General features: G+C 47.1%; 1 protein-coding gene and 1 long non-coding RNA gene across 2 annotated transcripts in view; one reads left to right on the top strand and one right to left on the bottom strand.

Annotated features, from left to right (window-relative positions):
• The window catches only part of LOC139420869 (uncharacterized), a 247742-nt gene that overhangs the window by 75729 nt on the left and 146928 nt on the right, over positions 1–25085 (bottom strand). The window lies entirely within an intron of this gene.
• LOC139420821 (phospholipid-transporting ATPase ID-like) overlaps positions 1–25085 on the top strand; it is a 151904-nt gene that overhangs the window by 16646 nt on the left and 110173 nt on the right. The window contains exon 2 of the mRNA XM_071171142.1: positions 861–928. Coding sequence (XP_071027243.1) covers positions 904–928 — 25 coding nt within the window. The 5' untranslated portion in view covers positions 861–903. The remainder of the gene's footprint in view (positions 1–860; positions 929–25085) is intronic.

The following is a 25085-nucleotide window of genomic DNA, read 5'->3' as shown; positions in this document are numbered from 1 at the left end:
AAAATAATAATTTGTTCTTAACTGACTAGCCTAGTTAAATAAAGGTAAAATAACAACAACAAAAAAACAAACAAAAAAACTATTAGTTCAGTAAACTAGTAAGAGAGGAAGGGTCTCTTGGGGTTAGTTCAGTTTGTTAGTTTCAGATTCACATACATCTGGTGGATGCAGATCAGTTGACATGTTTAAAGATCCCCTTTTCTAAACATATCCCCCTGTGTGTCAGTACTCAATCAGTATAAGTGTTTCTCTGGCTTGGAGGAAAGATCAGTTCCTCTCTCAGTTTCTCTCAAGCCCTGACCTTAACACCTGCAGCTCAGCAGTCACATTTACATGATAGTCATTTAACATGTTCCTATTCAGAGCCACTTAGAACACAAGAGAGCGGGGCAAAGCTGCTCAGATAGGCCCATATAATAAAGTGTCCTTGATAAATAGTGTCCTTGAGAAATAGTGTCCTTGAGAAATAGTGTCCTTGAGAAATAGTGTCCTTGAGAAATAGTGTCCTTGATAAATAGTGTCCTTGAGAAATAGTGTCCTTGAGAAATAGTGTCCTTGAGAAATAGTGTCCTTGCATTTCAAAATCAACAAAGTATTCCTTTTGAAACATTGTCTGGGTCAAAATCCTGCCACATCATTCAGGTCCCTCACTAAGTGTATTACCTCATGTCTGACTCTGAATACCCCGGATGTTGACATTGTTCTTCTTCTCCTCCTCTCCCTCCTCTTCTTCTCCTCCTCCTCCTCCTCCTCCTCTCCCTCCTCCTCTTCCTCTCCTCTCCTCTCCTCTCCTCTCCTCTCCTCTCCTCTCCTCTCCTCTCCTCTCCTCTCCTCTCCTCTCCTCTCCTCTCCTCCTATAGACAGTCCCATGGGCCATAGTGGAGGGTCAACAACAGAGTGGAGATGTTCAAAGAGAGGCCTCCTCCAGGTCAGTCACCTGTTCCAACCCTTTAATCCCAGCTGCTCTGCTGTAGTTGATGTGGTGTGTTAGGCCACCAAGGTAAAGATGAGGCTCCATGAGTCTTCAGGAGTCAGACAAGTAGTTCACCAAACCACATCAGCTACACTTCACCCTCCTTTGACCTCGTCCGTCAGGGTTGCTTATCACTAACGTGTAGTTCTTGTAGTATCTGAAGATCATTTCCTTTAAAGGATCAATCTTTAATTGAAACAATATCAACGCGGCCCCCAGCCTCTGTTTTGGTAAAAAGCCAGGGGTTGCGTTAATGCAGAAAACTTTTGTGTTTTTTAGGCATTTTTCACGCATACAAAAAAGATAAAACACCCGGCACAGCCAGAAGAGGACTGGCCACCCCTCATAGCCTGGTTCCTCTCTAGGTTTCTTCCTAGGTTTTGGCCTTTCCAGTGAGTTTTTCCTAGCCACCGTGCTTCTACACCTGCATTGCTTGCTGTTTGGGGTTTTAGGCTGGGTTTCTGTACAGCACTTTGAGATATCAGCTGATGTAAGAAGGGCTATATAAATACATTTGATTTGATAAGAAATATCTTGTTGCGTTTTGAAAACACAGATATAACATGCTTCTTATTGTCATTTCTGCTCAGCATCAGACTCATTTTGTGCTTCAGTTGCACTTCTTCACTCGGATGAGAATTCACAAACAGGGGTTCTATCAACAGACACTGAAATGTAGTAACTTTTCTCTGGTACTTGTCTCGTTGTAGCCTAGTTTCCTCCTGTAAAATGCAAGAGTAACTTCAATCAAAACATCAGGACATGTAGCAGGCTACGTTCTTTCTATGATAGACACTGTTCCTAGGCCGTCTTTGAAAATAAGAATTTGTTCTTAACTGGCTTGCCTAGTTAAATGAAGGTAAAATAACACAAAATAAACAATAGAAATATAATGGCCGTGCATCGTTTTGCAAAAAATACGTTGCTTTGTCATTGTAATCTCATTTACTTGTGTGGCTGTTTGCCAAATAGCGTTGCACTTCTGTTGTCTGATGAAATGGAAGCTATAGGTCAGAGAAGCAGACAGTAAGTACTGGAGAGGCTGTATTCAGAACAGTAGGTCAGAAAAGCAGACAGCAGGTACTGTAGAGGCTGTATCGAGAACAGTAGGTCAGAGAAGCAGACAGCAGGTACTGGAGAGGCTGTATTGAGAACAGTAGGTCAGAGAAGCAGACAGCAGGTACTGTAGAGGCTGTATTGAGAACAGTAGGTCAGAGAAGCAGACAGCAGGTACTGGAGAGGCTGTATTGAGAACAGTAGGTCAGAGAAGCAGACAGCAGGTACTGGAGAGGCTGTATTCAGAACAGTAGGTCAGAGAAGCAGACAGCAGGTACTGGAGAGGCTGTATTCAGAACAGTAGGTCAGAGAAGCAGACAGCAGGTACTGTAGAGGCTGTATTCAGAACAGTAGGTCAGAGAAGCAGACAGCAGGTACTGGAGAGGCTGTATTGAGAACAGTAGGTCAGAGAAGCAGACAGCAGGTACTGTAGAGGCTGTATTCAGAACAGTAGGTCAGAGAAGCAGACAGACAGTAGGTACTGGAGAGGCTGTATTCAGAACAGTAGGTCAGAGAAGCAGACAGTAGGTACTGGAGAGGCTGTATTGAGAACAGTAGGTCAGAGAAGCAGACAGCAGGTACTGTAGAGGCTGTATTCAGAACAGTAGGTCAGAGAAGCAGACAGACAGTAAGTACTGGAGAGACTGTATTCAGAACAGTAGGTAAGAGAAGCAGACAGTAGGTACTGTAGAGGCTGTATTCAGAACAGTAGGTCAGAGAAGCAGACAGACAGTAAGTACTGGAGAGACTGTATTCAGAACAGTAGGTCAGAGAAGCAGACAGACAGTAAGTACTGGAGAGGCTGTATTGAGAACAGTAGGTCAGAGAAGCAGACAGCAGGTACTGGAGAGGCTGTATTCAGAACAGTAGGTCAGAGAAGCAGACAGTAGGTACTGGAGAGACTGTATTCAGAACAGTAGGTCAGAGAAGCAGACAGCAGGTACTGTAGAGGCTGTATTCAGAACAGTAGGTCAGAGAAGCAGACAGTAGGTACTGTAGAGGCTGTATTCAGAACAGTAGGTCAGAGAAGCAGACAGACAGTAGGTACTGGAGAGGCTGTATTCAGAACAGTAGGTCAGAGAAGCAGACAGCAGGTACTGTAGAGGCTGTATTCAGAACAGTAGGTCAGAGAAGCAGACAGCAGGTACTGTAGAGACTGTATTCAGAACAGTAGGTCAGAGAAGCAGACAGCAGGTACTGGAGAGGCTGTATTCAGAACAGTAGGTCAGAGAAGCAGACAGCAGGTACTGTAGAGGCTGTATTCAGAACAGTAGGTCAGAGAAGCAGACAGCAGGTACTGTAGAGGCTGTATTCAGAACAGTAGGTCAGAGAAGCAGACAGCAGGTACTGTAGAGACTGTATTCAGAACAGTAGGTCAGAGAAGCAGACAGCAGGTACTGGAGAGGCTGTATTCAGAACAGTAGGTCAGAGAAGCAGACAGCAGGTACTGTAGAGACTGTATTCAGAACAGTAGGTCAGAGAAGCAGACAGCAGGTACTGTAGAGGCTGTATTCAGAACAGTAGGTCAGAGAAGCAGACAGCAGGTACTGTAGAGGCTGTATTCAGAACAGTAGGTCAGAGAAGCAGACAGCAGGTACTGTAGAGGCTGTATTCAGAACAGTAGGTCAGAGAAGCAGACAGCAGGTACTGTAGAGACTGTATTCAGAACAGTAGGTCAGAGAAGCAGACAGCAGGTACTGTAGAGGCTGTATTCAGAACAGTAGGTCAGAGGAGCAGACAGACAGTAAGTACTGGAGAGACTGTATTCAGAACAGTAGGTCAGAGAAGCAGACAGTAGGTACTGTATAGACTGTATTCAGAACAGTAGGTCAGAGAAGCAGACAGACAGTAAGTACTGGAGAGACTGTATTCAGAACAGTAGGTCAGAGAAGCAGACAGACAGTAAGTACTGGAGAGACTGTATTCAGAACAGTAGGTCAGAGAAGCAGACAGACAGTAAGTACTGGAGAGGCTGTATTGAGAACAGTAGGTCAGAGAAGCAGACAGCAGGTACTGGAGAGGCTGTATTCAGAACAGTAGGTCAGAGAAGCAGACAGTAGGTACTGGAGAGGCTGTATTCAGAACAGTAGGTCAGAGAAGCAGACAGCAGGTACTGTAGAGGCTGTATTCAGAACAGTAGGTCAGAGAAGCAGACAGTAGGTACTGTAGAGGCTGTATTCAGAACAGTAGGTCAGAGAAGCAGACAGACAGTAGGTACTGGGGAGGCTGTATTCAGAACAGTAGGTCAGAGAAGCAGACAGCAGGTACTGTAGAGGCTGTATTCAGAACAGTAGGTCAGAGAAGCAGACAGCAGGTACTGTAGAGGCTGTATTCAGAACAGTAGGTCAGAGAAGCAGACAGCAGGTACTGGAGAGGCTGTTTTCAGAACAGTAGGTCAGAGAAGCAGACAGCAGGTACTGGAGAGGCTGTATTCAGAACAGTAGGTCAGAGAAGCAGACAGCAGGTACTGTAGAGGCTGTATTCAGAACGGTAGGTCAGAGAAGCAGACAGTAGGTACTGTAGAGGCTGTATTCAGAACAGTAGGTCAGAGAAGCAGACAGCAGGTACTGTAGAGGCTTTATTGAGAACAGTAGGTCAGAGAAGCAGACAGCAGGTACTGGAGAGGCTGTATTGAGAACAGTAGGTCAGAGAAGCAGACAGCAGGTACTGGAGAGGCTGTATTCAGAACAGTAGGTCAGAGAAGCAGACAGCAGGTACTGGAGAGGCTGTATTCAGAACAGTAGGTCAGAGAAGCAGACAGCAGGTACTGTAGAGGCTGTATTCAGAACAGTAGGTCAGAGAAGCAGACAGCAGGTACTGGAGAGGCTGTATTGAGAACAGTAGGTCAGAGAAGCAGACAGCAGGTACTGGAGAGGCTGTATTCAGAACAGTAGGTCAGAGAAGCAGACAGCAGGTACTGGAGAGGCTGTATTCAGAACAGTAGGTCAGAGAAGCAGACAGCAGGTTCTGTAGAGACTGTATTCAGAACAGTAGGTCAGAGAAGCAGACAGCAGGTACTGTAGAGGCTGTATTCAGAACAGTAGGTCAGAGAAGCAGACAGACAGTAATTACTGGAGAGACTGTATTGAGAACAGTAGGTCAGAGAAGCAGACAGACAGTAAGTACTGGAGAGACTGTCTTCAGAACAGTAGGTCAGAGAAGCAGACAGCAGATACTGTAGAGACTGGAATCAGAACAGTAGGTCAGAGAAGCAGACAGACAGTAAGTACTGTAGAGGCTGTATTGAGAACAGTAGGTCAGAGAAGCAGACAGCAGGTACTGTAGAGGCTGTATTCAGAACAGTAGGTCAGAGAAGCAGACAGCAGGTACTGTAGAGACTGTATTCAGAACAGTAGGTCAGAGAAGCAGACAGCAGGTACTGTAGAGGCTGTATTCAGAACAGTAGGTCAGAGAAGCAGACAGCAGGTACTGTAGAGGCTGTATTCAGAACAGTAGGTCAGAGAAGCAGACAGCAGGTACTGTAGAGGCTGTATTCAGAACAGTAGGTCAGAGAAGCAGACAGCAGGTACTGTAGAGACTGTATTCAGAACAGTAGGTCAGAGAAGCAGACAGCAGGTACTGTAGAGGCTGTATTCAGAACAGTAGGTCAGAGGAGCAGACAGACAGTAAGTACTGGAGAGACTGTATTCAGAACAGTAGGTCAGAGAAGCAGACAGACAGTAAGTACTGGAGAGACTGTATTCAGAACAGTAGGTCAGAGAAGCAGACAGACAGTAAGTACTGGAGAGACTGTATTCAGAACAGTAGGTCAGAGAAGCAGACAGACAGTAAGTACTGGAGAGACTGTATTCAGAACAGTAGGTCAGAGAAGCAGACAGACAGTAAGTACTGGAGAGGCTGTATTGAGAACAGTAGGTCAGAGAAGCAGACAGCAGGTACTGGAGAGGCTGTATTCAGAACAGTAGGTCAGAGAAGCAGACAGTAGGTACTGGAGAGGCTGTATTCAGAACAGTAGGTCAGAGAAGCAGACAGCAGGTACTGTAGAGGCTGTATTCAGAACAGTAGGTCAGAGAAGCAGACAGTAGGTACTGTAGAGGCTGTATTCAGAACAGTAGGTCAGAGAAGCAGACAGACAGTAGGTACTGGGGAGGCTGTATTCAGAACAGTAGGTCAGAGAAGCAGACAGCAGGTACTGTAGAGGCTGTATTCAGAACAGTAGGTCAGAGAAGCAGACAGCAGGTACTGTAGAGGCTGTATTCAGAACAGTAGGTCAGAGAAGCAGACAGCAGGTACTGGAGAGGCTGTTTTCAGAACAGTAGGTCAGAGAAGCAGACAGCAGGTACTGGAGAGGCTGTATTCAGAACAGTAGGTCAGAGAAGCAGACAGCAGGTACTGTAGAGGCTGTATTCAGAACAGTAGGTCAGAGAAGCAGACAGACAGTAGGTACTGGAGAGGCTGTATTCAGAACAGTAGGTCAGAGAAGCAGACAGTAGGTACTGGAGAGGCTGTATTGAGAACAGTAGGTCAGAGAAGCAGACAGCAGGTACTGTAGAGGCTGTATTCAGAACAGTAGGTCAGAGAAGCAGACAGACAGTAAGTACTGGAGAGACTGTATTCAGAACAGTAGGTAAGAGAAGCAGACAGTAGGTACTGTAGAGACTGTATTCAGAACAGTAGGTCAGAGAAGCAGACAGACAGTAAGTACTGGAGAGACTGTATTCAGAACAGTAGGTCAGAGAAGCAGACAGACAGTAAGTACTGGAGAGGCTGTATTGAGAACAGTAGGTCAAAGAAGCAGACAGCAGGTACTGGAGAGGCTGTATTCAGAACAGTAGGTCAGAGAAGCAGACAGTAGGTACTGGAGAGGCTGTATTCAGAACAGTAGGTCAGAGAAGCAGACAGCAGGTACTGTAGAGGCTGTATTCAGAACAGTAGGTCAGAGAAGCAGACAGTAGGTACTGTAGAGGCTGTATTCAGAACAGTAGGTCAGAGAAGCAGACAGACAGTAGGTACTGGAGAGGCTGTATTCAGAACAGTAGGTCAGAGAAGCAGACAGCAGGTACTGTAGAGGCTGTATTCAAAACAGTAGGTCAGAGAAGCAGACAGCAGGTACTGTAGAGACTGTATTCAGAACAGTAGGTCAGAGAAGCAGACAGCAGGTACTGGAGAGGCTGTATTCAGAACAGTAGGTCAGAGAAGCAGACAGCAGGTACTGTAGAGGCTGTATTCAGAACAGTAGGTCAGAGAAGCAGACAGCAGGTACTGTAGAGGCTGTATTCAGAACAGTAGGTCAGAGAAGCAGACAGCAGGTACTGTAGAGACTGTATGCAGAACAGTAGGTCAGAGAAGCAGACAGCAGGTACTGGAGAGGCTGTATTCAGAACAGTAGGTCAGAGAAGCAGACAGCAGGTACTGGAGAGGCTGTATTCAGAACAGTAGGTCAGAGAAGCAGACAGCAGGTTCTGTAGAGACTGTATTCAGAACAGTAGGTCAGAGAAGCAGACAGCAGGTACTGTAGAGGCTGTATTCAGAACAGTAGGTCAGAGAAGCAGACAGACAGTAAGTACTGGAGAGACTGTATTGAGAACAGTAGGTCAGAGAAGCAGACAGACAGTAAGTACTGGAGAGACTGTATTCAGAACAGTAGGTCAGCGAAGCAGACAGACAGTAAGTACTGGAGAGGCTGTATTGAGAACAGTAGGTCAAAGAAGCAGACAGCAGGTACTGGAGAGGCTGTATTCAGAACAGTAGGTCAGAGAAGCAGACAGCAGGTACTGTAGAGGCTGTATTCAGAACAGTAGGTCAGCGAAGCAGACAGACAGTAAGTACTGGAGAGGCTGTATTGAGAACAGTAGGTCAAAGAAGCAGACAGCAGGTACTGGAGAGGCTGTATTCAGAACAGTAGGTCAGAGAAGCAGACAGTAGGTACTGGAGAGGCTGTATTCAGAACAGTAGGTCAGAGAAGCAGACAGCAGGTACTGTAGAGGCTGTATTCAGAACAGTAGGTCAGAGAAGCAGACAGTAGGTACTGTAGAGGCTGTATTCAGAACAGTAGGTCAGAGAAGCAGACAGACAGTAGGTACTGGAGAGGCTGTATTCAGAATAGTAGGTCAGAGAAGCAGACAGCAGGTACTGTAGAGGCTGTATTCAGAACAGTAGGTCAGAGAAGCAGACAGCAGGTACTGGAGAGGCTGTATTCAGAACAGTAGGTCAGAGAAGCAGACAGCAGGTACTGTAGAGGCTGTATTCAGAACAGTAGGTCAGAGAAGCAGACAGCAGGTACTGTAGAGGCTGTATTCAGAACAGTAGGTCAGAGAAGCAGACAGCAGGTACTGTAGAGACTGTATTCAGAACAGTAGGTCAGAGAAGCAGACAGCAGGTACTGGAGAGGCTGTATTGAGAACAGTAGGTCAGAGAAGCAGACAGCAGGTACTGGAGAGGCTGTATTCAGAACAGTAGGTCAGAGAAGCAGACAGCAGGTACTGTAGAGGCTGTATTCAGAACAGTAGGTCGGAGAAGCAGACAGCAGGTACTGGAGAGGCTGTATTCAGAACAGTAGGTCAGAGAAGCAGACAGCAGGTACTGGAGAGGCTGTATTCAGAACAGTAGGTCAGAGAAGCAGACAGCAGGTTCTGTAGAGACTGTATTCAGAACAGTAGGTCAGAGAAGCAGACAGCAGGTACTGTAGAGGCTGTATTCAGAACAGTAGGTCAGAGAAGCAGACAGCAGGTACTGTAGAGGCTGTATTCAAAACAGTAGGTCAGAGAAGCAGACAGCAGGTACTGTAGAGACTGTATTCAGAACAGTAGGTCAGAGAAGCAGACAGCAGGTACTGGAGAGGCTGTATTCAGAACAGTAGGTCAGAGAAGCAGACAGCAGGTACTGTAGAGGCTGTATTCAGAAGAGTAGGTCAGAGAAGCAGACAGCAGGTACTGTAGAGGCTGTATTCAGAACAGTAGGTCAGAGAAGCAGACAGCAGGTACTGTAGAGACTGTATTCAGAACAGTAGGTCAGAGAAGCAGACAGACGGTAAGTACTGGAGAGACTGTATTCAGAACAGTAGGTCAGAGAAGCAGACAGACAGTAAGTACTGGAGAGACTGTATTCAGAACAGTAGGTCAGAGAAGCAGACAGCAGGTTCTGTAGAGACTGTATTCAGAACAGTAGGTCAGAGAAGCAGACAGCAGGTACTGTAGAGGCTGTATTCAGAACAGTAGGTCAGAGAAGCAGACAGACAGTAAGTACTGGAGAGACTGTATTGAGAACAGTAGGTCAGAGAAGCAGACAGACAGTAAGTACTGGAGAGACTGTATTCAGAACAGTAGGTCAGCGAAGCAGACAGACAGTAAGTACTGGAGAGGCTGTATTGAGAACATTAGGTCAAAGAAGCAGACAGCAGGTACTGGAGAGGCTGTATTCAGAACAGTAGGTCAGAGAAGCAGACAGTAGGTACTGGAGAGGCTGTATTCAGAACAGTAGGTCAGAGAAGCAGACAGCAGGTACTGTAGAGGCTGTATTCAGAACAGTAGGTCAGAGAAGCAGACAGTAGGTACTGTAGAGGCTGTATTCAGAACAGTAGGTCAGAGAAGCAGACAGACAGTAGGTACTGGAGAGGCTGTATTCAGAACAGTAGGTCAGAGAAGCAGACAGCAGGTACTGTAGAGGCTGTATTCAAAACAGTAGGTCAGAGAAGCAGACAGCAGGTACTGTAGAGACTGTATTCAGAACAGTAGGTCAGAGAAGCAGACAGCAGGTACTGGAGAGGCTGTATTCAGAACAGTAGGTCAGAGAAGCAGACAGCAGGTACTGTAGAGGCTGTATTCAGAACAGTAGGTCAGAGAAGCAGACAGCAGGTACTGTAGAGGCTGTATTCAGAACAGTAGGTCAGAGAAGCAGACAGCAGGTACTGTAGAGACTGTATGCAGAACAGTAGGTCAGAGAAGCAGACAGCAGGTACTGGAGAGGCTGTATTCAGAACAGTAGGTCAGAGAAGCAGACAGCAGGTACTGGAGAGGCTGTATTCAGAACAGTAGGTCAGAGAAGCAGACAGCAGGTTCTGTAGAGACTGTATTCAGAACAGTAGGTCAGAGAAGCAGACAGCAGGTACTGTAGAGGCTGTATTCAGAACAGTAGGTCAGAGAAGCAGACAGACAGTAAGTACTGGAGAGACTGTATTGAGAACAGTAGGTCAGAGAAGCAGACAGACAGTAAGTACTGGAGAGACTGTATTCAGAACAGTAGGTCAGCGAAGCAGACAGACAGTAAGTACTGGAGAGGCTGTATTGAGAACAGTAGGTCAAAGAAGCAGACAGCAGGTACTGGAGAGGCTGTATTCAGAACAGTAGGTCAGAGAAGCAGACAGCAGGTACTGTAGAGGCTGTATTCAGAACAGTAGGTCAGAGAAGCAGACAGCAGGTACTGTAGAAGCTGTATTCAGAACAGTAGGTCAGAGAAGCAGACAGCAGGTACTGTAGAGGCTGTATTGAGAACAGTAGGTCAAAGAAGCAGACAGCAGGTACTGGAGAGGCTGTATTCAGAACAGTAGGTCAGAGAAGCAGACAGCAGGTACTGTAGAGGCTGTATTCAGAACAGTAGGTCAGCGAAGCAGACAGACAGTAAGTACTGGAGAGGCTGAATTGAGAACAGTAGGTCAAAGAAGCAGACAGCAGGTACTGGAGAGGCTGTATTCAGAACAGTAGGTCAGAGAAGCAGACAGTAGGTACTGGAGAGGCTGTATTCAGAACAGTAGGTCAGAGAAGCAGACAGCAGGTACTGTAGAGGCTGTATTCAGAACAGTAGGTCAGAGAAGCAGACAGTAGGTACTGTAGAGGCTGTATTCAGAACAGTAGGTCAGAGAAGCAGACAGACAGTAAGTACTGTAGAGGCTGTATTCAGAACAGTAGGTCAGAGAAGCAGACAGCAGGTACTGTAGAGGCTGTATTCAGAACAGTAGGTCAGAGAAGCAGACAGCAGGTACTGTAGAGGCTGTATTCAAAACAGTAGGTCAGAGAAGCAGACAGCAGGTACTGTAGAGACTGTATTCAGAACAGTAGGTCAGAGAAGCAGACAGCAGGTACTGGAGAGGCTGTATTCAGAACAGTAGGTCAGAGAAGCAGACAGCAGGTACTGTAGAGGCTGTATTCAGAAGAGTAGGTCAGAGAAGCAGACAGCAGGTACTGTAGAGGCTGTATTCAGAACAGTAGGTCAGAGAAGCAGACAGCAGGTACTGTAGAGACTGTATTCAGAACAGTAGGTCAGAGAAGCAGACAGACGGTAAGTACTGGAGAGACTGTATTCAGAACAGTAGGTCAGAGAAGCAGACAGACAGTAAGTACTGGAGAGACTGTATTCAGAACAGTAGGTCAGAGAAGCAGACAGCAGGTTCTGTAGAGACTGTATTCAGAACAGTAGGTCAGAGAAGCAGACAGCAGGTACTGTAGAGGCTGTATTCAGAACAGTAGGTCAGAGAAGCAGACAGACAGTAAGTACTGGAGAGACTGTATTGAGAACAGTAGGTCAGAGAAGCAGACAGACAGTAAGTACTGGAGAGACTGTATTCAGAACAGTAGGTCAGCGAAGCAGACAGACAGTAAGTACTGGAGAGGCTGTATTGAGAACATTAGGTCAAAGAAGCAGACAGCAGGTACTGGAGAGGCTGTATTCAGAACAGTAGGTCAGAGAAGCAGACAGTAGGTACTGGAGAGGCTGTATTCAGAACAGTAGGTCAGAGAAGCAGACAGCAAGTACTGTAGAGGCTGTATTCAGAACAGTAGGTCAGAGAAGCAGACAGTAGGTACTGTAGAGGCTGTATTCAGAACAGTAGGTCAGAGAAGCAGACAGACAGTAGGTACTGGAGAGGCTGTATTCAGAACAGTAGGTCAGAGAAGCAGACAGCAGGTACTGTAGAGGCTGTATTCAAAACAGTAGGTCAGAGAAGCAGACAGCAGGTACTGTAGAGACTGTATTCAGAACAGTAGGTCAGAGAAGCAGACAGCAGGTACTGGAGAGGCTGTATTCAGAACAGTAGGTCAGAGAAGCAGACAGCAGGTACTGTAGAGGCTGTATTCAGAACAGTAGGTCAGAGAAGCAGACAGCAGGTACTGTAGAGGCTGTATTCAGAACAGTAGGTCAGAGAAGCAGACAGCAGGTACTGTAGAGACTGTATGCAGAACAGTAGGTCAGAGAAGCAGACAGCAGGTACTGGAGAGGCTGTATTCAGAACAGTAGGTCAGAGAAGCAGACAGCAGGTACTGGAGAGGCTGTATTCAGAACAGTAGGTCAGAGAAGCAGACAGCAGGTTCTGTAGAGACTGTATTCAGAACAGTAGGTCAGAGAAGCAGACAGCAGGTACTGTAGAGGCTGTATTCAGAACAGTAGGTCAGAGAAGCAGACAGACAGTAAGTACTGGAGAGACTGTATTGAGAACAGTAGGTCAGAGAAGCAGACAGACAGTAAGTACTGGAGAGACTGTATTCAGAACAGTAGGTCAGCGAAGCAGACAGACAGTAAGTACTGGAGAGGCTGTATTGAGAACAGTAGGTCAAAGAAGCAGACAGCAGGTACTGGAGAGGCTGTATTCAGAACAGTAGGTCAGAGAAGCAGACAGCAGGTACTGTAGAGGCTGTATTCAGAACAGTAGGTCAGAGAAGCAGACAGCAGGTACTGTAGAAGCTGTATTCAGAACAGTAGGTCAGAGAAGCAGACAGCAGGTACTGTAGAGGCTGTATTGAGAACAGTAGGTCAAAGAAGCAGACAGCAGGTACTGGAGAGGCTGTATTCAGAACAGTAGGTCAGAGAAGCAGACAGCAGGTACTGTAGAGGCTGTATTCAGAACAGTAGGTCAGCGAAGCAGACAGACAGTAAGTACTGGAGAGGCTGAATTGAGAACAGTAGGTCAAAGAAGCAGACAGCAGGTACTGGAGAGGCTGTATTCAGAACAGTAGGTCAGAGAAGCAGACAGTAGGTACTGGAGAGGCTGTATTCAGAACAGTAGGTCAGAGAAGCAGACAGCAGGTACTGTAGAGGCTGTATTCAGAACAGTAGGTCAGAGAAGCAGACAGTGGGTACTGTAGAGGCTGTATTCAGAACAGTAGGTCAGAGAAGCAGACAGACAGTAGGTACTGGAGAGGCTGTATTCAGAATAGTAGGTCAGAGAAGCAGACAGCAGGTACTGTAGAGGCTGTATTCAGAACAGTAGGTCAGAGAAGCAGACAGCAGGTACTGGAGAGGCTGTATTCAGAACAGTAGGTCAGAGAAGCAGACAGCAGGTACTGTAGAGGCTGTATTCAGAACAGTAGGTCAGAGAAGCAGACAGCAGGTACTGTAGAGGCTGTATTCAGAACAGTAGGTCAGAGAAGCAGACAGCAGGTACTGTAGAGACTGTATTCAGAACAGTAGGTCAGAGAAGCAGACAGCAGGTACTGGAGAGGCTGTATTGAGAACAGTAGGTCAGAGAAGCAGACAGCAGGTACTGGAGAGGCTGTATTCAGAACAGTAGGTCAGAGAAGCAGACAGCAGGTACTGTAGAGGCTGTATTCAGAACAGTAGGTCGGAGAAGCAGACAGCAGGTACTGGAGAGGCTGTATTCAGAACAGTAGGTCAGAGAAGCAGACAGCAGGTACTGGAGAGGCTGTATTCAGAACAGTAGGTCAGAGAAGCAGACAGCAGGTTCTGTAGAGACTGTATTCAGAACAGTAGGTCAGAGAAGCAGACAGCAGGTACTGTAGAGGCTGTATTCAGAACAGTAGGTCAGAGAAGCAGACAGCAGGTACTGTAGAGGCTGTATTCAAAACAGTAGGTCAGAGAAGCAGACAGCAGGTACTGTAGAGACTGTATTCAGAACAGTAGGTCAGAGAAGCAGACAGCAGGTACTGGAGAGGCTGTATTCAGAACAGTAGGTCAGAGAAGCAGACAGCAGGTACTGTAGAGGCTGTATTCAGAAGAGTAGGTCAGAGAAGCAGACAGCAGGTACTGTAGAGGCTGTATTCAGAACAGTAGGTCAGAGAAGCAGACAGCAGGTACTGTAGAGACTGTATTCAGAACAGTAGGTCAGAGAAGCAGACAGACGGTAAGTACTGGAGAGACTGTATTCAGAACAGTAGGTCAGAGAAGCAGACAGACAGTAAGTACTGGAGAGACTGTATTCAGAACAGTAGGTCAGAGAAGCAGACAGCAGGTTCTGTAGAGACTGTATTCAGAACAGTAGGTCAGAGAAGCAGACAGCAGGTACTGTAGAGGCTGTATTCAGAACAGTAGGTCAGAGAAGCAGACAGACAGTAAGTACTGGAGAGACTGTATTGAGAACAGTAGGTCAGAGAAGCAGACAGACAGTAAGTACTGGAGAGACTGTATTCAGAACAGTAGGTCAGCGAAGCAGACAGACAGTAAGTACTGGAGAGGCTGTATTGAGAACATTAGGTCAAAGAAGCAGACAGCAGGTACTGGAGAGGCTGTATTCAGAACAGTAGGTCAGAGAAGCAGACAGTAGGTACTGGAGAGGCTGTATTCAGAACAGTAGGTCGGAGAAGCAGACAGCAGGTACTGGAGAGGCTGTATTCAGAACAGTAGGTCAGAGAAGCAGACAGCAGGTACTGGAGAGGCTGTATTCAGAACAGTAGGTCAGAGAAGCAGACAGCAGGTTCTGTAGAGACTGTATTCAGAACAGTAGGTCAGAGAAGCAGACAGCAGGTACTGTAGAGGCTGTATTCAGAACAGTAGGTCAGAGAAGCAGACAGCAGGTACTGTAGAGGCTGTATTCAAAACAGTAGGTCAGAGAAGCAGACAGCAGGTACTGTAGAGACTGTATTCAGAACAGTAGGTCAGAGAAGCAGACAGCAGGTACTGGAGAGGCTGTATTCAGAACAGTAGGTCAGAGAAGCAGACAGCAGGTACTGTAGAGGCTGTATTCAGAAGAGTAGGTCAGAGAAGCAGACAGCAGGTACTGTAGAGGCTGTATTCAGAACAGTAGGTCAGAGAAGCAGACAGCAGGTACTGTAGAGACTGTATTCAGAACAGTAGGTCAGAGAAGCAGACAGACGGTAAGTACTGGAGAGACTGTATTCAGAACAGTAGGTCAGAGAAGCAGACAGACAGTAAGTACTGGAGAGACTGTATTCAGAACAGTAGGTCAGAGAAGCAGACAGCAGGTTCTGTAGAGACTGTATTCAGAACAGTAGGTCAGAGAAGCAGACAGCAGGTACTGTAGAGGCTGTATTCAGAACAGTAGGTCAGAGAAGCAGACAGACAGTAAGTACTGGAGAGACTGTATTGAGAACAGTAGGTCAGAGAAGCAGACAGACAGTAAGTACTGGAGAGACTGTATTCAGAACAGTAGGTCAGCGAAGCAGACAGACAGTAAGTACTGGAGAGGCTGTATTGAGAACATTAGGTCAAAGAAGCAGACAGCAGGTACTGGAGAGGCTGTATTCAGAACAGTAGGTCAGAGAAGCAGACAGTAGGTACTGGAGAGGCTGTATTCAGAACAGTAGGTCAGAGAAGCAGACAGCAGGTACTGTAGAGGCTGTATTCAGAACAGTAGGTCAGAGAAGCAGACAGTAGGTACTGTAGAGGCTGTATTCAGAACAGTAGGTCAGAGAAGCAGACAGACAGTAGGTACTGGAGAGGCTGTATTCAGAATAGTAGGTCAGAGAAGAGACAGCAGGTACTGTAGAGGCTGTATTCAGAACAGTAGGTCAGAGAAGCAGACAGCAGGTACTGGAGAGGCTGTATTCAGAACAGTAGGTCAGAGAAGCAGACAGCAGGTACTGTAGAGGCTGTATTCAGAACAGTAGGTCAGAGAAGCAGACAGCAGGTACTGTAGAGGCTGTATTCAGAACAGTAGGTCAGAGAAGCAGACAGCAGGTACTGTAGAGACTGTATTCAGAACAGTAGGTCAGAGAAGCAGACAGCAGGTACTGGAGAGGCTGTATTCAGAACAGTAGGTCAGAGAAGCAGACAGCAGGTACTGTAGAGGCTGTATTCAGAACAGTAGGTCAGAGAAGCAGACAGCAGGTACTGTAGAAGCTGTATTCAGAACAGTAGGTCAGAGAAGCAGACAGCAGGTACTGTAGAAGCTGTATTCAGAACAGTAGGTCAAAGAAGCAGACAGCAGGTACTGGAGAGGCTGTATTCAGAACAGTAGGTCAGAGAAGCAGACAGCAGGTACTGTAGAGGCTGTATTCAGAACAGTAGGTCAGCGAAGCAGACAGACAGTAAGTACTGGAGAGGCTGTATTCAGAACAGTAGGTCAGCGAAGCAGACAGACAGTAAGTACTGGAGAGGCTGTATTGAGAACAGTAGGTCAAAGAAGCAGACAGCAGGTACTGGAGAGGCTGTATTCAGAACAGTAGGTCAGAGAAGCAGACAGCAGGTACTGTAGAGGCTGTATTCAGAACAGTAGGTCAGAGAAGCAGACAGCAGGTACTGTAGAAGCTGTATTCAGAACAGTAGGTCAGAGAAGCAGACAGCAGGTACTGTAGAGGCTGTATTGAGAACAGTAGGTCAAAGAAGCAGACAGCAGGTACTGGAGAGGCTGTATTCAGAACAGTAGGTCAGAGAAGCAGACAGCAGGTACTGTAGAGGCTGTATTCAGAACAGTAGGTCAGAGAAGCAGACAGCAGGTACTGTAGAAGCTGTATTCAGAACAGTAGGTCAGAGAAGCAGACAGCAGGTACTGTAGAGGCTGTATTGAGAACAGTAGGTCAAAGAAGCAGACAGCAGGTACTGGAGAGGCTGTATTCAGAACAGTAGGTCAGAGAAGCAGACAGCAGGTACTGTAGAGGCTGTATTCAGAACAGTAGGTCAGCGAAGCAGACAGACAGTAAGTACTGGAGAGGCTGTATTGAGAACAGTAGGTCAAAGAAGCAGACAGCAGGTACTGGAGAGGCTGTATTCAGAACAGTAGGTCAGAGAAGCAGACAGTAGGTACTGGAGAGGCTGTATTCAGAACAGTAGGTCAGAGAAGCAGACAGCAGGTACTGTAGAGGCTGTATTCAGAACAGTAGGTCAGAGAAGCAGACAGTAGGTACTGTAGAGGCTGTATTCAGAACAGTAGGTCAGAGAAGCAGACAGACAGTAGGTACTGGAGAGGCTGTATTCAGAATAGTAGGTCAGAGAAGCAGACAGCAGGTACTGTAGAGGCTGTATTCAGAACAGTAGGTCAGAGAAGCAGACAGCAGGTACTGGAGAGGCTGTATTCAGAACAGTAGGTCAGAGAAGCAGACAGCAGGTACTGTAGAGGCTGTATTCAGAACAGTAGGTCAGAGAAGCAGACAGCAGGTACTGTAGAGGCTGTATTCAGAACAGTAGGTCAGAGAAGCAGACAGCAGGTACTGTAGAGACTGTATTCAGAACAGTAGGTCAGAGAAGCAGACAGCAGGTACTGGAGAGGCTGTATTGAGAACAGTAGGTCAGAGAAGCAGACAGCAGGTACTGGAGAGGCTGTATTCAGAACAGTAGGTCAGAGAAGCAGACAGCAGGTACTGTAGAGGCTGTATTCAGAACAGTAGGTCGGAGAAGCAGACAGCAGGTACTGGAGAGGCTGTATTCAGAACAGTAGGTCAGAGAAGCAGACAGCAGGTACTGGAGAGGCTGTATTCAGAACAGTAGGTCAGAGAAGCAGACAGCAGGTTCTGTAGAGACTGTATTCAGAACAGTAGGTCAGAGAAGCAGACAGCAGGTACTGTAGAGGCTGTATTCAGAACAGTAGGTCAGAGAAGCAGACAGCAGGTACTGTAGAGGCTGTATTCAAAACAGTAGGTCAGAGAAGCAGACAGCAGGTACTGTAGAGACTGTATTCAGAACAGTAGGTCAGAGAAGCATACAGCAGGTACTGGAGAGGCTGTATTCAGAACAGTAGGTCAGAGAAGCAGACAGCAGGTACTGTAGAGGCTGTATTCAGAAGAGTAGGTCAGAGAAGCAGACAGCAGGTACTGTAGAGGCTGTATTCAGAACAGTAGGTCAGAGAAGCAGACAGCAGGTACTGTAGAAGCTGTATTCAGAACAGTAGGTCAGAGAAGCAGACAGCAGGTACTGTAGAGGCTGTATTGAGAACAGTAGGTCAAAGAAGCAGACAGCAGGTACTGGAGAGGCTGTATTCAGAACAGTAGGTCAGAGAAGCAGACAGCAGGTACTGTAGAGGCTGTATTCAGAACAGTAGGTCAGAGAAGCAGACAGCAGGTACTGTAGAAGCTGTATTCAGAACAGTAGGTCAGAGAAGCAGACAGCAGGTACTGTAGAGGCTGTATTGAGAACAGTAGGTCAAAGAAGCAGACAGCAGGTACTGGAGAGGCTGTATTCAGAACAGTAGGTCAGAGAAGCAGACAGCAGGTACTGTAGAGGCTGTATTCAGAACAGTAGGTCAGCGAAGCAGACAGACAGTAAGTACTGGAGAGGCTGTATTGAGAACAGTAGGTCAAAGAAGCAGACAGCAGGTACTGGAGAGGCTGTATTCAGAACAGTAGGTCAGAGAAGCAGACAGTAGGTACTGGAGAGGCTGTATTCAGAACAGTAGGTCAGAGAAGCAGACAGCAGGTACTGTAGAGGCTGTATTCAGAACAGTAGGTCAGAGAAGCAGACAGTAGGTACTGTAGAGGCTGTATTCAGAACAGTAGGTCAGAGAAGCAGACAGACAGTAGGTACTGGAGAGGCTGTATTCAGAATAGTAGGTCAGAGAAGCAGACAGCAGGTACTGTAGAGGCTGTATTCAGAACAGTAGGTCAGAGAAGCAGACAGCAGGTACTGGAGAGGCTGTATTCAGAACAGTAGGTCAGAGAAGCAGACAGCAGGTACTGTAGAGGCTGTATTCAGAACAGTAGGTCAGAGAAGCAGACAGCAGGTACTGTAGAGGCTGTATTCAGAACAGTAGGTCAGAGAAGCAGACAGCAGGTACTGTAGAGACTGTATTCAGAACAGTAGGTCAGAGAAGCAGACAGCAGGTACTGGAGAGGCTGTATTGAGAACAGTAGGTCAGAGAAGCAGACAGCAGGTACTGGAGAGGCTGTATTCAGAACAGTAGGTCAGAGAAGCAGACAGCAGGTACTGTAGAGGCTGTATTCAGAACAGTAGGTCGGAGAAGCAGACAGCAGGTACTGGAGAGGCTGTATTCAGAACAGTAGGTCAGAGAAGCAGACAGCAGGTACTGGAGAGGCTGTATTCAGAACAGTAGGTCAGAGAAGCAGACAGCAGGTACTGTAGAGGCTGTATTCAAAACAGTAGGTCAGAGAAGCAGACAGCAGGTACTGTAGAGACTGTATTCAGAACAGTAGGTCAGAGAAGCATACAGCAGGTACTGGAGAGGCTGTATTCAGAACAGTAGGTCAGAGAAGCAGACAGCAGGTACTGTAGAGGCTGTATTCAGAAGAGTAGGTCAGAGAAGCAGACAGCAGGTACTGTAGAGGCTGTATTCAGAACAGTAGGTCAGAGAAGCAGACAGCAGGTACTGTAGAGACTGTATTCAGAACAGTAGGTCAGAGAAGCAGACAGACGGTAAGTACTGGAGAGACTGTATTCAGAACAGTAGGTCAGAGAAGCAGACAGACAGTAAGTACTGGAGAGACTGTATTCAGAACAGTAGGTCAGAGAAGCAGACAGCAGGTTCTGTAGAGACTGTATTCAGAACAGTAGGTCAGAGAAGCAGACAGCAGGTACTGTAGAGGCTGTATTCAGAACAGTAGGTCAGAGAAGCAGACAGACAGTAAGTACTGGAGAGACTGTATTGAGAACAGTAGGTCAGAGAAGCAGACAGACAGTAAGTACTGGAGAGACTGTATTCAGAACAGTAGGTCAGCGAAGCAGACAGACAGTAAGTACTGGAGAGGCTGTATTGAGAACATTAGGTCAAAAAAGCAGACAGCAGGTACTGGAGAGGCTGTATTCAGAACAGTAGGTCAGAGAAGCAGACAGTAGGTACTGGAGAGGCTGTATTCAGAACAGTAGGTCAGAGAAGCAGACAGCAGGTACTGTAGAGGCTGTATTCAGAACAGTAGGTCAGAGAAGCAGACAGTAGGTACTGTAGAGGCTGTATTCAGAACAGTAGGTCAGAGAAGCAGACAGACAGTAGGTACTGGAGAGGCTGTATTCAGAATAGTAGGTCAGAGAAGCAGACAGCAGGTACTGTAGAGGCTGTATTCAGAACAGTAGGTCAGAGAAGCAGACAGCAGGTACTGGAGAGGCTGTATTCAGAACAGTAGGTCAGAGAAGCAGACAGCAGGTACTGTAGAGGCTGTATTCAGAACAGTAGGTCAGAGAAGCAGACAGCAGGTACTGTAGAGGCTGTATTCAGAACAGTATGTCAGAGAAGCAGACAGCAGGTACTGTAGAGACTGTATTCAGAACAGTAGGTCAGAGAAGCAGACAGCAGGTACTGGAGAGGCTGTATTCAGAACAGTAGGTCAGAGAAGCAGACAGCAGGTACTGTAGAGGCTGTATTCAGAACAGTAGGTCAGAGAAGCAGACAGCAGGTACTGTAGAGGCTGTATTCAGAACAGTAGGTCAGAGAAGCAGACAGCAGGTACTGTAGAGGCTGTATTCAGAACAGTAGGTCAAAGAAGCAGACAGCAGGTACTGGAGAGGCTGTATTCAGAACAGTAGGTCAGAGAAGCAGACAGTAGGTACTGGAGAGGCTGTATTCAGAACAGTAGGTCAGAGAAGCAGACAGCAGGTACTGTAGAGGCTGTATTCAGAACAGTAGGTCAGAGAAGCAGACAGTAGGTACTGTAGAGGCTGTATTCAGAACAGTAGGTCAGAGAAGCAGACAGACAGTAGGTACTGGAGAGGCTGTATTCAGAATAGTAGGTCAGAGAAGCAGACAGCAGGTACTGTAGAGGCTGTATTCAGAACAGTAGGTCAGAGAAGCAGACAGCAGGTACTGGAGAGGCTGTATTCAGAACAGTAGGTCAGAGAAGCAGACAGCAGGTACTGTAGAGGCTGTATTCAGAACAGTAGGTCAGAGAAGCAGACAGCAGGTACTGTAGAGGCTGTATTCAGAACAGTAGGTCAGAGAAGCAGACAGCAGGTACTGTAGAGGCTGTATTCAGAACAGTAGGTCAGAGAAGCAGACAGCAGGTACTGTAGAGGCTGTATTCAGAACAGTAGGTCAGAGAAGCAGACAGCAGGTACTGTAGAGACTGTATTCAGAACAGTAGGTCAGAGAAGCAGACAGCAGGTACTGTAGAGGCTGTATTCAGAACAGTAGGTCAGAGAAGCAGACAGCAGGTACTGTAGAGGCTGTATTCAGAACAGTAGGTCAGCGAAGCAGACAGACAGTAAGTACTGGAGAGGCTGTATTGAGAACAGTAGGTCAAAGAAGCAGACAGCAGGTACTGGAGAGGCTGTATTCAGAACAGTAGGTCAGAGAAGCAGACAGTAGGTACTGGAGAGGCTGTATTCAGAACAGTAGGTCAGAGAAGCAGACAGCAGGTACTGTAGAGGCTGTATTCAGAACAGTAGGTCAGAGAAGCAGACAGTAGGTACTGTAGAGGCTGTATTCAGAACAGTAGGTCAGAGAAGCAGACAGACAGTAGGTACTGGAGAGGCTGTATTCAGAATAGTAGGTCAGAGAAGCAGACAGCAGGTACTGTAGAGGCTGTATTCAGAACAGTAGGTCAGAGAAGCAGACAGCAGGTACTGGAGAGGCTGTATTCAGAACAGTAGGTCAGAGAAGCAGACAGCAGGTACTGTAGAGGCTGTATTCAGAACAGTAGGTCAGAGAAGCAGACAGCAGGTACTGTAGAGGCTGTATTCAGAACAGTAGGTCAGAGAAGCAGACAGCAGGTACTGTAGAGACTGTATTCAGAACAGTAGGTCAGAGAAGCAGACAGCAGGTACTGGAGAGGCTGTATTGAGAACAGTAGGTCAGAGAAGCAGACAGCAGGTACTGGAGAGGCTGTATTCAGAACAGTAGGTCAGAGAAGCAGACAGCAGGTACTGTAGAGGCTGTATTCAGAACAGTAGGTCGGAGAAGCAGACAGCAGGTACTGGAGAGGCTGTATTCAGAACAGTAGGTCAGAGAAGCAGACAGCAGGTACTGTAGAGGCTGTATTCAGAACAGTAGGTCAGAGAAGCAGACAGTAGGTACTGTAGAGGCTGTATTCAGAACAGTAGGTCAGAGAAGCAGACAGACAGTAGGTACTGGAGAGGCTGTATTCAGAATAGTAGGTCAGAGAAGCAGACAGCAGGTACTGTAGAGGCTGTATTCAGAACAGTAGGTCAGAGAAGCAGACAGCAGGTACTGGAGAGGCTGTATTCAGAACAGTAGGTCAGAGAAGCAGACAGCAGGTACTGTAGAGGCTGTATTCAGAACAGTAGGTCAGAGAAGCAGACAGCAGGTACTGTAGAGGCTGTATTCAGAACAGTAGGTCAGAGAAGCAGACAGCAGGTACTGTAGAGACTGTATTCAGAACAGTAGGTCAGAGAAGCAGACAGCAGGTACTGGAGAGGCTGTATTGAGAACAGTAGGTCAGAGAAGCAGACAGCAGGTACTGGAGAGGCTGTATTCAGAACAGTAGGTCAGAGAAGCAGACAGCAGGTACTGTAGAGGCTGTATTCAGAACAGTAGGTCGGAGAAGCAGACAGCAGGTACTGGAGAGGCTGTATTCAGAACAGTAGGTCAGAGAAGCAGACAGCAGGTACTGGAGAGGCTGTATTCAGAACAGTAGGTCAGAGAAGCAGACAGCAGGTTCTGTAGAGACTGTATTCAGAACAGTAGGTCAGAGAAGCAGACAGCAGGTACTGTAGAGGCTGTATTCAGAACAGTAGGTCAGAGAAGCAGACAGCAGGTACTGTAGAGGCTGTATTCAAAACAGTAGGTCAGAGAAGCAGACAGCAGGTACTGTAGAGACTGTATTCAGAACAGTAGGTCAGAGAAGCATACAGCAGGTACTGGAGAGGCTGTATTCAGAACAGTAGGTCAGAGAAGCAGACAGCAGGTACTGTAGAGGCTGTATTCAGAAGAGTAGGTCAGAGAAGCAGACAGCAGGTACTGTAGAGGCTGTATTCAGAACAGTAGGTCAGAGAAGCAGACAGCAGGTACTGTAGAGACTGTATTCAGAACAGTAGGTCAGAGAAGCAGACAGACGGTAAGTACTGGAGAGACTGTATTCAGAACAGTAGGTCAGAGAAGCAGACAGACAGTAAGTACTGGAGAGACTGTATTCAGAACAGTAGGTCAGAGAAGCAGACAGCAGGTTCTGTAGAGACTGTATTCAGAACAGTAGGTCAGAGAAGCAGACAGCAGGTACTGTAGAGGCTGTATTCAGAACAGTAGGTCAGAGAAGCAGACAGACAGTAAGTACTGGAGAGACTGTATTGAGAACAGTAGGTCAGAGAAGCAGACAGACAGTAAGTACTGGAGAGACTGTATTCAGAACAGTAGGTCAGCGAAGCAGACAGACAGTAAGTACTGGAGAGGCTGTATTGAGAACATTAGGTCAAAAAAGCAGACAGCAGGTACTGGAGAGGCTGTATTCAGAACAGTAGGTCAGAGAAGCAGACAGTAGGTACTGGAGAGGCTGTATTCAGAACAGTAGGTCAGAGAAGCAGACAGCAGGTACTGTAGAGGCTGTATTCAGAACAGTAGGTCAGAGAAGCAGACAGTAGGTACTGTAGAGGCTGTATTCAGAACAGTAGGTCAGAGAAGCAGACAGACAGTAGGTACTGGAGAGGCTGTATTCAGAATAGTAGGTCAGAGAAGCAGACAGCAGGTACTGTAGAGGCTGTATTCAGAACAGTAGGTCAGAGAAGCAGACAGCAGGTACTGGAGAGGCTGTATTCAGAACAGTAGGTCAGAGAAGCAGACAGCAGGTACTGTAGAGGCTGTATTCAGAACAGTAGGTCAGAGAAGCAGACAGCAGGTACTGTAGAGGCTGTATTCAGAACAGTAGGTCAGAGAAGCAGACAGCAGGTACTGTAGAGACTGTATTCAGAACAGTAGGTCAGAGAAGCAGACAGCAGGTACTGGAGAGGCTGTATTCAGAACAGTAGGTCAGAGAAGCAGACAGCAGGTACTGTAGAGGCTGTATTCAGAACAGTAGGTCAGAGAAGCAGACAGCAGGTACTGTAGAGGCTGTATTCAGAACAGTAGGTCAGAGAAGCAGACAGCAGGTACTGTAGAGGCTGTATTCAGAACAGTAGGTCAAAGAAGCAGACAGCAGGTACTGGAGAGGCTGTATTCAGAACAGTAGGTCAGAGAAGCAGACAGTAGGTACTGGAGAGGCTGTATTCAGAACAGTAGGTCAGAGAAGCAGACAGCAGGTACTGTAGAGGCTGTATTCAGAACAGTAGGTCAGAGAAGCAGACAGTAGGTACTGTAGAGGCTGTATTCAGAACAGTAGGTCAGAGAAGCAGACAGACAGTAGGTACTGGAGAGGCTGTATTCAGAATAGTAGGTCAGAGAAGCAGACAGCAGGTACTGTAGAGGCTGTATTCAGAACAGTAGGTCAGAGAAGCAGACAGCAGGTACTGGAGAGGCTGTATTCAGAACAGTAGGTCAGAGAAGCAGACAGCAGGTACTGTAGAGGCTGTATTCAGAACAGTAGGTCAGAGAAGCAGACAGCAGGTACTGTAGAGGCTGTATTCAGAACAGTAGGTCAGAGAAGCAGACAGCAGGTACTGTAGAGACTGTATTCAGAACAGTAGGTCAGAGAAGCAGACAGCAGGTACTGGAGAGGCTGTATTGAGAACAGTAGGTCAGAGAAGCAGACAGCAGGTACTGGAGAGGCTGTATTCAGAACAGTAGGTCAGAGAAGCAGACAGCAGGTTCTGTAGAGACTGTATTCAGAACAGTAGGTCAGAGAAGCAGACAGCAGGTACTGTAGAGGCTGTATTCAGAACAGTAGGTCAGAGAAGCAGACAGCAGGTACTGTAGAGACTGTATTCAGAACAGTAGGTCAGAGAAGCAGACAGCAGGTACTGTAGAGGCTGTATTCAGAACAGTAGGTCAGAGAAGCAGACAGCAGGTACTTTAGAGGCTGTATTCAGAACAGTAGGTCGGAGAAGCAGACAGCAGGTACTGGAGAGGCTGTATTCAGAACAGTAGGTCAGAGAAGCAGACAGCAGGTACTGGAGAGGCTGTATTCAGAACAGTAGGTCAGAGAAGCAG

This window comes from Oncorhynchus clarkii, chromosome 2 (assembly GCF_045791955.1).
Source record: "Oncorhynchus clarkii lewisi isolate Uvic-CL-2024 chromosome 2, UVic_Ocla_1.0, whole genome shotgun sequence".
Lineage (NCBI taxonomy): Eukaryota > Metazoa > Chordata > Actinopteri > Salmoniformes > Salmonidae > Oncorhynchus > Oncorhynchus clarkii.
The sequence above is the reverse complement of the archived record's forward strand: the minus strand, read 5'-3'. Positions and strand labels throughout refer to the sequence as shown.